The 13,177-nt window shown below is 33.2% G+C and overlaps 2 protein-coding genes across 2 annotated transcripts; one reads left to right on the top strand and one right to left on the bottom strand.

Annotated features, from left to right (window-relative positions):
* Nucleotides 1-3,735: 3,735 nt before the first annotated feature.
* LOC111692091 lies at nucleotides 3,736-5,488 on the bottom strand (the record flags this gene model as incomplete). Its single annotated transcript, XM_023455805.1, has 3 exons — nucleotides 5,362-5,488; nucleotides 4,574-4,967; nucleotides 3,736-3,985 (listed from the first exon to the last, which is right to left on the bottom strand). Coding segments are annotated over exons 1-3 (771 nt in total), but the record flags the coding sequence as incomplete, so codon positions are not given.
* A 5,199-nt stretch (nucleotides 5,489-10,687) lies between these two features.
* Nucleotides 10,688-11,781, top strand: LOC108912244 (UPF0691 protein C9orf116 homolog). Its single transcript, XM_018717431.1, has 2 exons — nucleotides 10,688-10,863; nucleotides 11,652-11,781. Exons 1-2 carry the CDS (start codon nucleotides 10,688-10,690, stop codon nucleotides 11,779-11,781), a joined length of 306 nt encoding a protein of 101 aa, XP_018572947.1.
* Nucleotides 11,782-13,177: the final 1,396 nt, after the last annotated feature.

Here is a 13,177-nt window from a genome sequence, read left to right as displayed (position 1 = left end):
TTCCAAGATTTTGAACTTTGATTTTGGTGTGCATGTATTAACCAAAATAAACATTTCTTTATTATTACGAATTTCGAAAATCTGGCTATGCCTTGAATTTTTAAACTTTTGTTTGTAAGAGATATTTACGAGCACCTGAAAATTCATTAAATAGTATCGAATAAACTAATAAGAAAATATGTGAGGTATCCACATTATTAAAATTTCTAATTTTATCAATCTACTAACATAAGTAGAGGATTTTGAAATCCAGCTTTTAATTTAGCAATTTACAGGAAATCATTTTTAATTTTTTTGCAGTAAATTGTAAACGTTGCAAAAGAAAATGTTTCTAAATTGAACAGTGAATTAAACCCTTGTTCTTGAAAAGACCAGTGTTGTACCGGAAGAAAGTTTGCGGGGTTGAAAGAAGGTCCGACCCAGAAAAATTATCACCCTGTAGATCGTGACAACTATTAGGTAATCTAAGTTAACCTACAGTCCAAATTTGAGCCAGGTGTCTCAAAAACTGTGGGAGATACAAAGAAAAAACATAAAAATTATTGAAACGCATTTACGGACATGTTTATATGAAGTTTTTTACTTAAAATCATGCGTAGATTCACCTCGGATTCACCCCCTGAATAAAAACGTGCTATTATGAAATACCCTCTATGTTGCTGTACTGCTAATTTAGAGCAAATTAAAATTTATGAAATTTTCAAGTAATTAATAAAAATAAATAAATACAGTAATCTACTGGTTTGAATAAGGAATTTAAAAAAATGAAATATGATTTTTCAACTCTGGACTGTAGCCTTATACAGTGTCCCATTAAATATTGCGAAAAAATACAGGGGAGTTTCCTTGATCAAAAATAAGAAAGACAGTTTCTATAAACCTATGTCCGAAAATGCTTCGTTTCGGAGACACTGGGTGTTGAAATTTAGAGAAAATACCAAGGTTTTTACTAATATCTGGAGAACCCTAATTCCGATTTTTTTGACATTTGGTATGTTTGTTTATAAAAACGGTAGACGTCTTCTGATGTAATTTGATTTATTTTATCTATTCCAGCGGCGTCCAGGGACTCACTCCTGTTGACATTAATAAGTAAACATATGAGACGTCACTGTTTTTCTTAGGTGTCATATTTTTTTCTAATTATACGATTAAAAATACAACTTTTTTGTCTCTACTTTTTTTGATATCTTGCTTCGTTTTCGAGCAAAAAATTAATATCCTTTCATATGCACATTCTTTAGGGAAGTAGAAAACAAAAATAGAAATTCAATGTTTTAGTTATTTACTAATCAACTTTAACAATACATTTGAAGTAAAAACAATGTATTTTTTTAAATAATAATAAATATTAACAGGAACATAAGAAAAAATATTTAACAAACACAATGATATGAAAAATACTTTACATACACAGGCGTTACAACAGTTGTTGAAAATGTGCACCTTCAATTCTAATACAGGCGTCTATCTTACGACACATTGATTGGCGAACCCGTTCAAATATTCCGCCTGTGTGTGTAATTGTTTCACAGGATGCGACAATGTGATTTCTTAATTGGTCTATGATTTGCATTGGACTCATATAAACCAAATGTTTGAGGTGACCCCAAAGCAAAAAATCCAACGAATTTAAGTCGGGAGACCTCGGGGGCCAGGATTGAGTGCCTCCTCGACCTATCCAGCGATTTGGGTAGATATTGTTCAAATATTCACGTGCAGCTAAACTGAAATGGGGTGGAGCGCCATCGTGCATAAAATACATTTGCAACCTTAATAGATGTCATCCAAAAGTACGAGCCATTCATCCTCAAGAAAACGTCGATAAACATCTCCAGTAAGCCTCGGTGGTAAAAAAAATGGGCCTATTAATTAATTATTAGTCTCACAATTCGGACCCATACATTAAGTGAAAACTGGTGTTGATGACGGCCTTCCAATATCGCATTTGGGTTCTCGTCCGCCCATACATGATTATTATGGAAGTTCATTATGGCTTTTCTAGAAAAATTCGCCTCATCCGTGAATAGTACTTCTGCTAAAAATTGAGGATTTTCCCCAATTTTTTGTCATGTCCATCGACATAAATCTAATCTTAACGCAAAATCAGTCGGTAAAAGTGCCTGAACCCGTTGGATGTGATAAGGGTATTGAAGATTATTTTTTAAAATCCTGAAAGTTGTAGAACGACTTGCATTTAAGTTTCTAGCAATCTGTCTGGTATTTGTTGTTGGAGTGTCCTCAATTTCATGAAGTACATCTTCCTCCAATTGTAGGGTTACTGCTGTACGGAGTCGCCCGTTTTCTGCGGTATGTTTTCGAAAACATCCAGTTTTACCAAGACGTTGATGAAGACGGGTGAAGATAATATGATGAGGAATTATACGATTAGAGTATTTCTGCTCATAGAGGCGCCTGGCGGCTAATGCATTACCATTGGAAAGACAATAAAGAAAATGCTTATCGCACATTTCACTATTTGTGTAATTCATTTCGACAAGCAGAAATTGACAACTACACAGTTCAAGTACTTATTAAAATCACACACTTAAACTATTAATTTTTTGCTCGAAAACGAAGCAAGATATTAAAAAAAGTAAAGAGACAAAAACTTCGTATTTTTTATCGCAAAATTAGAAAAACATATGACATCTAAGAAAAAGCAGTGACGTCTCATATGTTTACTTATTAATATTGTTGTAAAGTGTAACAAACCAGATTTGTGTTTTTTTAAGGTTGTCGGCACTGTTAGATTAAAGTTCTGTTAAGTTCTGTATTCAGTGCAGTTCAATGGTTAGGTTTTTCTACAAGTTAAAACAAGAGAGTTTTGTTGTTGTTTATAGTCTGAGTAGTCTGACTTCAACTGAAAGTTAAAAAGAATTATTGCAACATTTGTATTTATTCCTGTATATAAAAAGAGGGAAATAAACATTTATTTCTCACACGAACTCTTATTTCTGCTGCGACAACAGGTTATGGGCCCAGTGCCAACGTTTTTGGAATAAGGAATATAAGAGCAAAAGCTTTAAAAAGGAAAAATGGCGGGTACTCCGGAAGAACGTGTAAAAGTTCCTTTGTTTGATGGAAATAATTTCAATAATTGGAAATTTCGTATGGAGACTTTGCTTGAGGACTTCGAGCTTTTGGANGTACCACAATGTCTTTTAAAAGTGGGCGGTTTTTATTAAGTTTCTGGATCTGGTAGTTTGTTGTTAAATTGGGCCAGTGCTTAAAATCAGAAAAATACATTGCCTTCACTAACGTGGCGCCATTATCTTTTGTACAGTTTTGCACAACATTTATAAAGTCTTGGAAGTCATACACTTTTGGATTCTGTTTTAATCCTTTTTCCACGAGATGGTGAAAACTGTCAGCAGACATAAATGTATGACCGACCTCAAAATATTTAATGGTTATTGTTTCTGCTGCGATGTGGTCTGAATTTATTAAGTAAATTAAAAAACTCAGTAAAGACCAGTTTTTATTCTGGCCACTGCAATTATCAGCCCATATAAAAATATGTTTTTTGTCACGTGCGTAATTTGTCAAAAATTTGTAATACGCACTAATTATATCTTCTTTCTTACGTCCAGCAATAGCTTCATGCCAAAGTACTGCTACAGCCTTATTTTTTACTGAAATATTTCCCAAAGGCACGAAAGATTGGTTGAAAACAATAATTCGTGGTGTAAATATTACTTGTTTGAACATTTCGAGCCTGGGAAGCATTATTACCTTTTGCATATCAGTGCAATAGTGCATAGTGTCTTCGTCGTCGGTTTTCTGCTTATCGCGCCTGTATTCTTCCCTGGATTCTTCAGCTTTTTTTATGTGCTGTAGCCACTGACAGCAGGTAGGACAGTCATTATTAGTTGTAGCATTTTCTTTGGAATGAGCAACATCGTGCAACAAAAATACCTCGCATTTTTCGCATTCTTCATGCCCCAATTTTGCAAATGAAATATTCAAGTCCTTAATTACGCTTCTGTAAAATTCATAAGAGATTATGACATTTGGATGGGTTTCCTGAAAATCTCGAAACATGCTGGTAATAGTGATGTCACTAGGTAGGTACAATTTATACGGTGCGTGCTCCCGTCTGTAATGCGAAACGCACGGTGAATATTTTTTAATGTGATTTTGAATAATTTTCTTATCAATTTTCAACCTTTTGTAGGAACCACGTTTATCTGTTGGTGGACTTTCAATATTTCGCAAGATTGTATCATTGTTACCTGAATATCCTAGAGTTGTTAAGAAAAATACTTTACAAACTTCTACACGTGCGCCGTTTTCTCCCTTCATAAAATATTTTCTGGTTGACTGTCTTCTAGAATCTTTACTTGAACTTAAACGTCTTTTTGTTACATTAACTATTTCAGTGTAATGGCTTAAAAAAGCTTTTTTTTCAGTAAAAGTTTTATTCCAGTACTTCTTATTTATTTCTTGACGTGTTGTTATCCCAATTTTAAAGAAACAGTTTTTCTTGCATTTACAGGGCGGTTTTAGTTCATGGCATTCGATTCTCTTCTTCTGAAGAAACTCCATCCTATCTTTTTTAGACACTAAATACTTTTTTCTTTTTCTGATTTCACCCTTTTTTGTGAAACTTTTATCCAACTCCGTATAATTATCGATCGAAATTTCATTTTCTTTAGAACTCAACTTTTTCTCCGCTTTATTTCTAGGATTTGGCGTAACGTGTTCAATATCATTCGGTCCTACAATAATTTGTATATTGTTCTGTTCACTGCTTTGGACTTCTACATCATTCTCTTCTGTAACCATTTGAATTATATTTTCCTGCTCATTTCCTGAAATCCCTAATTTATTCTGTACTTCTTCTTGCGCATTTCTTTCAGTTTCCATATAACTACGAACTGTCGTCACAGGCATTGGAGTGATATTTTCTGGCTGGATTTCTGGAATGTCTCCACTGACATGTTGTTTAGTTGTTGCAATAATATCTGAAAAATATATGAACAAAATAAATAAATGTACCGATATAAAAAACACAGGCCAATTTTAGGCGTAAATTACATTTTGCATTTGATAGGTAAAATCAGACAAAAAGAGCATATGAAAAGCGTCTACCTACTTTCGTAGAGAGATTAATAGTGAAAAATATTTTATATTATTACAATGTTTATTGTACCACTTAATAGATCAACTAAGTAATTAACAATTAAGTGGTTCAAATTTACAATTATTATTATTATTGAAAGCAAATTAATCATTTTTGAGTTTGGATTGACAAATTTTAACAAAGCAATGATCAAAGTGACCTATTTTAAAGGTTAATTGATATATTGAGACACGTAGACTCTGCCATGAAATAAATATATATTAATTTTAACTTACCTTCCAAGTTTTTAGGTGGACCTAATAATAATTGATTTAACTCTGTGGAACTTATAATACTGATATCATTTTCCTCAATAAAACTTTCCGTTACGAGGGGTTGCATATTTTCATCTAGTAAAATCATTTCGCTTATTGAAACATGATTAATTGTGTTACTTAAAACATCACTATTCGAATTGTTTTTAATGTCACTAGTTTTAAGCACTTGAAGCACCATTCTTTTTCCTCTGGATCCCATTTTGTAAATTATTTCTTAAGAAATAATTATGACTCTAAACTAATGCATGAGCACGCACATACGTTTGAGAGCTAACTGAATAACAATCGACGATTTATTTCGTTACTAGACAAAAAGACCGTATGTTTTGACATACGGCGTAAAATTGGGCGGGAACGCGACGCGCCATAATTTTCTAACCATAAACACCGTATGTAACGAATCTTTATCTACATAGGGTATTTATGTTTAGGAAATTAAGATATTTTGAGCGACATACGTAAAAAATTGACACATCCGGTTTTTATGTTATGTAATTAGCCACCAATTTTTTTAAACGTTCAAATGAACTAATTTCAAAGTGTTTTTATCCGTTTTTACTAATCATGAAAAAAAATTGCAAACAAATATATGATAGCTCTTAGTGTAAAAAATTCAAAAACATCAAAATCTTAATTTTGATAAAAATGCTACATACGGTGTTTTTCCATTGGACTAAGAATATTACTGGCACTAATAAATCAAAACAGTATGTGCGCTGTCCAACTTGATGTTAAGAATGCATTTTTGCATGGAACATTAGAAGAAGAGATATATATGTTGCAGCCAGAAGGTTATGAAACAAAGAATTCAAATCTTGTTTGTCGTTTAAACAAATCGTTATATGGTTTGAAACAAGCACCTCGTGCATGGAATAATCGTTTTAATACATTTATGAGAAAAATTGGTTTTAAAAGATCTGAGTATGATATGTGTTTGTACATGAAAGTTACAGAAAAATTTAAACTTTATCTACTCCTGTATGTTGACGATATTATTTTGACTGGTAATAATGAACATGAGGTAAATTCTGTCAGGAAATCGTTACATTTAGAATTTGACATGACTGACATGGGAAAATTGAAGAGGTTTCTTGGTATAAAGATTGATATAACATCCGAAGGTATGTTTTTGAGCCAGAAAATTTATATCGAAAATTTGTTAAAACAAAACGTTTCGGAATGGAATTATGTAATCCGACCAGAACACCTATGATGACAAGTAATGTAGAACTGGCAGAACCTAAAAATAATGAAAATATTACAGATAAGAAGCCATACAGAGAATTAGTTGGCTGTTTAAGCTATATTATGTTAAATACAAGACCTGACATTTGTGCAGCAGTTAATTTCTTTAGTCGATTTCAGAATAGTGCAACTGAATGTCACTGGAATGGACTCAAGAGAATTTTACGTTATTTACGTGGTACTGCAGAATTTGGTCTATTTTATAAGAAAACTGGTGAGCCTTTAGTTGGTTATGCTGATTCGGATTGGGCCAATGCATCAGATAGAAAATCAGTGACTGGTTACCTATTCAAGCTTTATGGTTCCACTATATGCTGGGCAACTAAGATCTCACTGTCATCAACTGAAGCGGAGTATGTTGCACTTGCTACGGCTGCATCAGAGTGTGTTTGGCTAGTGAATCTACTCAAAGAACTTCAAAATGAAACTTTTAGTGTTGTGATTTACGAGGACAATCAGTCATGTATACACTTGGTATATAAAACTGATCATCAGAGACTAAAACACATTGACGTTAAATACAACTTTATAAGAGATTTAGTTTTATGTGGAGACATTGAAGTGAAGTACATTTCTACAAAAGAACAAATTGCAGACTGTCTAACAAAGGCGTTAGCTGGTGAACAATTTGAAAAATTGAGAAGCCTTATGGGAATTTGTATTTTGTAATGTGATGTTCTGACAACGTTTAAAAACCACAAATTGAGGGGGGGTGTTGTAAAGTGTAACAAACCAGATTTGTGTTTTTAAGGTTGTCGGCACTGTTAGATTAAAGTTCTGTTAAGTTCTGTATTCAGTGCAGTTCAATGGTTAAGTTTTTCTACAAGTTAAAACAAGAGAGTTTTGTTGTTGTTTATAGTCAGAGTAGTCTGACTTCAACTGAAAGTTAAAAAGAATTATTGCAACATTTGTATTTATTCCTTTATATAAAAAGAGGGAAATAAACATTTATTTCTTACACGAACTCTTATTTCTGCTGCGACAACAATATGGTCAATATTAACCAAAATCAGTTACAGATCCGTGGTCGGATACGACCAACATCCCAAAATGGGATTCACAGAATTTATTGGGAAGATCTACTTCAAGACCCTTGTGGATCCAATTTGGAGGGTGTTCCATTGTTAACCCGAGTTCCCTACAGCTTTTACATTTTTTGAAGCTCTCTTAACTACATTAATTTATAGTAAATTAATAAATCTCACAATATTTATAAGATTCAAAATTGTGTTAAAAATTTTCAGATAAAGTTTTACCAGGTATATGCTCTGTAACAAAAGCCAAATATAAATAATTTATGGGGCGGTTTTCAGAAAGATTGGGGCCCAATAGTTCTATTAGGCCCTTCTAAGAAATACCCATTGAAGGACGAGGGTTCCCGAACAGATTTTCCGAGTCGTTGTAAACGTCGCCTTGAAAGATTTTTGTCCCAAAAATTAATAAAATTCCAAAATTCAACCGTCGCTACCGTTGACAAAGGATATCATAGAATTTAGCAATGATTTGAACAGGTAGACTTAGACCGTTGGGGCAATGTATTAGACATCTGGTATCGATTAATCGGCGATGGTTTAGCCCATGGTAAGGGGAAAAATCCATATTTCTAATAACGCACGAAACACGTTCGAAAGACGCAGGAATTCCAAGATATTTAAATAAATTGTTAAGATGTAAGGAAAATAATAATAGATCAAGATGGTTTTTAGGGAGATTTTCCAAGCTATAAAAAAATATTAAACGAGGCTAACTAATCCGCTCCGTGTTGCTATACGGAGTCGCGAGAGGAAGGTGTAGGGCTACTCGTGAGTTCAGTTAAGCTTCAAAATTATTCATACCATTGTAAATTTAGTCAATTAGGTAATTATTAACGTGGTAGTAAAGCATCCCGATATTCAGGGGTCGCAGTTGACCAGCAAGACGAAAATAACTTCTGAGCCGAAATGGACGGGTAGAAATCCAGAGAGGTCTCTGAAAAAGGCAGTTCCTCTTTTAGTTCCACACTGGGCAGTATACTTAATTTTAGAGAGGTTAATTTAATAATGGATATAGTCTTTCCAAATTTTCCTATGAATCTCGCGTTCCCTGAATCTCGGTTTACGTGTAGCGAGTAAATTAACCATTTGTTGTTCAAATGCATTAGGTTATCTTTATTTTATTTCTTTTGTTTTTATTGTTATCAAAAACCTTCCTTGAAAGTTATGATGTTTTCTTGTTCTTCCAACTTAAGTGGTAGGTAGGTACCCTTATACAATCAGCCGCTGTATTACAATCTATGTAAGCAGGAGAAGGTAAGTGTCTAAAATTCATTCTCTGAACGTACAATATTTCCATTTCCCACGTATCAATAAGAGTGTAGATGACAATTATAAACTCCCTTTCGAGAAGTAAACTCTTTTGTAAGTTAATATCGCTATGATACTGGTCATAACGGTAGATAGATAAATAAATAACCCCTCCGATTACAGCTCACATAGCTCCAGTAGTGTCCAGGAGTGTCTAAGCCTGCGACAAAGATTCTGAGGCTTTTAAAGCTTCCAAACCAGGTACTTAAGCTTCTTAAGCTTCAACTCCTGGTTCATACCTCATATCATATAAACAGTAATAGTCAGGCAGTCATAAAAGACAATGATTAAAAGACATGAGAATATCAAACTCGTGATGCCAATAAACTAAAATGCAACATGCAACAAAGGAAAGTGTAGTTGAATGCCTCACAAAAACAATAACATCTCAAAAGTGTACAAATGCGTTTTAGGTATAAACAGTAGAGTGTGGACCATTATTGCAAGGCCAAACATCTCGTCATCAACCCAAAAATGAGAAAAAAATTGTTCTTATTTTGGTAGATAAACGTGTAGAATATGGTACCCAAACGGTTTTTTCGAAATTTTCGAAATTAATGTGAATTTATATATGAGCTATCGTATCATTATGACTGTCTTTTTAGGTATTTATTAAATTTCTAGAATGTTTTTCTTTCATTGCAAAATAAGTGTACCTAAATGATACTTAAATGACGGTATTAGCAACTGATTTAAGTGACTGTGGATGGAGATATTTTTCTGTAGTCAATTCTATGGTTTCTATATACGCGCGGTAAACACGGGTTTTATTTGTACAGCAACAACTGTGTGTTTAAACCTGTTTTTCTCGAAACGAACGATATCGACTTTGTTAAATTTAAAGTAAATTGGATTCTTGGGAGGATATACTAGCAAAATAGGGAAAAAATATTTTTCATATTTTTAAAACATCTCCGAGATAAAAAAAAAATGAAAAACCGAGACTAGAATTAGTATGAATGTCATTTTATTCCGATTTCTTATTGATTTTATTACAGACACATATTTAAGAAAAAAAATTTTGATTTTTGATTTCAGATCAACTCTGCAGACTCCAAAACAGCCTCTATTTTGAATGTGATCAAGGCGCATGACATATAACTACTCAACATGACAGTATTTTGTACCCACAATTTTTTTTTCACTTAAATACTTAATAAATATGTAGCAAAAAATCCGTAACATTGTATCTGTATCCTTTTTGAAAAAAAAATCCTGTACATTGTCTTATTTTTTTATTAACTAGATGTAAATACCTACTTAAGTGAAAATGTACTTTTCACATGAAACTTCACTCGCATTAATTATTTGCAGTGCATATAGCTGTATAAAAGCGGTATGAAAAAGTACACCACACTGTAGACTCGATCAACTATATCTACCGTATTAATTTTCATATTTTATGTCAAAATTCGCAATTCCCATAAAACGGTATTCTTATTGCTGAAAATTTATTAGAGTAACGAAACACTTCTCTCGGTGTAAACAAGCACGGAATGCATTAGCATTTATGAGTGAGTCTAGAACGTCTAGAGCCAAGAATTATAAAGAAAATTCCCGTTTCCATGGTTCGCTTAATCGATAGCAGGGATTGGTGTGGCTCGCATTTTGACGTTTGTCAGTTGCCGCAACTGTATCGCCCCATCTGAGGTTCGGTATCGCGCGACAACGTCTGGCTGATCTCCCAGCCCCGGAAGATGGATTGCCCGGATCCGGAGGGTCGGCCCGTCGAGGTCCTGAAAACCTCAGACTTTTACCGAACTTGCCAGCTGCCGAAAAGATTTGAATATCCCTCATGGTTTTACGGCTACGGCATCCAGAAGAGGCCGCCCGATCATCCCTTCTACAGGACCACTTCAAGCGATTACGGGAGGTAAATAAGTCAAAATAGAACAGGGACGGGCTTAGGGAGGTGCTGTTGCAAATAGCAAGTATTAGTTATTTTAGAGCTTGAATCATAATGATTAAGGTTAAGTAAATTTTTCCTTGCAATTTCTAAACTGTGGCTGCACATGTCGACTTTTTCTAACTCAGCTTTTTTTTGTACCAATTTTATTACAAAAAATTATTATTCCTCGCAGTTAACAACATCAGTCTAAAAAAATTGTATCAGTTTTTAGATTCATTATTCACTATCTAAACAGAAATTAGCAAGTTCCAATATTTGTTAAGTTTACTAATTATTATAATAATCTGCACATTGGTATTGACGTATTTTCTTTAACCGAAGAGCATATTAGAAAACTTTTTTTTAGTTTTGCAATTTACATTAGTTCCATTGAAAACATCACTTTGTGTTTTTAACTTTTTACTTTCTATTATAATTTTTTTAATCTTCTTATTCAGATACTGGGCTTTGGTTGTCCGTTGATGTATCAAATAAATAAATAAATAAATAAACACGAAATGACGAAAATGACAATAAGACTTTTAAAAGCTCTATAAATATCAACAATTTGTTTTCTCAGTTCGGAACAAAATGATAATTCGTCGTCTCTTCCCCTGAACTTTGCTAGCAGTTGTTGAAAATAAAATATTTTACCATTTCTTATTTCTTTGACGACTTCGGAATATTTATTACCTGTTCTTTGTGAAGTCGCCCTATATCACTCCATAAATAGACTCTATTCGAAGCTCCTGACCGTTATTCATTAATTTCAGGTACCCCCCTACAATTCACAGCGTCCCGACGTCCTTCTTCCCGACTGATCAGGAATTCAGCAAGGCCTTGGCCAAGACGGGAATGTATAGGAATTATTCCTTGAATACCGGTCTGGATGTATTGAGATAAAGACGATGCTGCACTCATTTTGCAAATATGTACATATATAGAAACAAATGCTTGTATATCAAATATGTGAGTACGTATTTTTGTCAGAAGTGTTATTTGTTTCTCAAATTTATAAATTCGTATGACGAAATATTTTAGGTGCAATAATGGTTTTAAAAATTCTACAAATGTGATTTTTTATGAATTTATTAAAATTGAATAAACATTTTATTATTATTTATTATTATTGTTTTGATGAACTTCCATCATCTTATCGCAATGTTCAACAGTTTAAAATAGTCTATAATAATAATAATAATTTATTGATGTCAGAACATAAGATAAATGTTTACATAAGTCACAAAAGAAATATGACACCAAAAGTATCAGTAATTAAAAATAGGTTAAAACTAAAGCACAGATATGTGAATAAATCTTAAAAAACAAATACTACAAATAAATAATATAGATACAAAAAAGGCACTATTACAAAATAGATAAAGAAATATATCACACATCACAGACATTACATGGTATTCCTAGGGGACTAACAAGAGCAACAAAATCATCATTAAAATAACCATCAAATGAGTAAAAAGCCTTATAATAAGTTCCTTATTCTCATTTTATAGTGAGCATTACACAACGACCTAATTGCTTCATGTAGCATATTAAAAAAGCGCACGCAATAGTAATTAGAACCGACTCTAGTTCTACTTAGTCTAAGAGGAACAGGGTTTATATTGTACATGTTTCTAGTAGGATAATCGTGGTTTATAAAATGTTGACGAAACATATGGATATGTTCCTTAATGTACAGGGTGGGCAAATAAGCGAGGTAAGCGGCTGTATCTCAGAAACTAGTGATCGTAGAGAGCTACGGTAAAAAATTGTATAGGTAAAGTGGGCAAGGGAAAATGCTGGAAATTATTTTCAAGTTTCCAAGATGGCCGCCAGTGGGCGTTTCCACCATATTGAATTACATAAAGTTACGTTTCTCACGATTTTCCCCAATGAATGTAACAAAAAAGTATTTGCGTTTTAATGTTAACTTAAAGTCGAACATTTTTTGTAAAAACAATTTTTCTCTATCTTTCGAAATAAAGTGGTGGGGGGTATTTGAATGTTGTTTGAAATAAATGCCTGTAACTTCGAAACGGCTTAATGGATTTGGATAAATTTGGTATCATTGAAAAGAGCATTTCTTGGGCTTTTAGGTTTCTCGTAATCATGACAGTTGCGACCTACACGGCCGCCGATAGAGGGCGTTATTCGATATTATAACCAAAATATTGGATTTTCTCAAAAAATTTAAATGCGATGATATGACTTTTTTTAGACTAGAAAATAGACAAATGACCAACCAATAAGCCTGCGCAAACCGCATCTTAATATCTTTTTCCTAACTCAAATTATT

Source organism: Anoplophora glabripennis, unplaced genomic scaffold (assembly GCF_000390285.2).
Source record: "Anoplophora glabripennis isolate ALB-LARVAE unplaced genomic scaffold, Agla_2.0 scaffold624, whole genome shotgun sequence".
Lineage (NCBI taxonomy): Eukaryota > Metazoa > Arthropoda > Insecta > Coleoptera > Cerambycidae > Anoplophora > Anoplophora glabripennis.
This window is presented reverse-complemented; position numbering and strand designations above follow the sequence as displayed.

Bases quoted from the DNA above. Each gene is read 5' to 3' on its own strand.
- LOC108912244 (XM_018717431.1), top strand. From the start codon at position 10,688: ATGGATTGCCCGGATCCGGAGGGTCGGCCCGTCGAGGTCCTGAAAACC. The intron at 10,864-11,651 runs GTAAATAAGTCA...CATTAATTTCAG, and splicing joins ACTTCAAGCGATTACGGGAG to GTACCCCCCTACAATTCACA.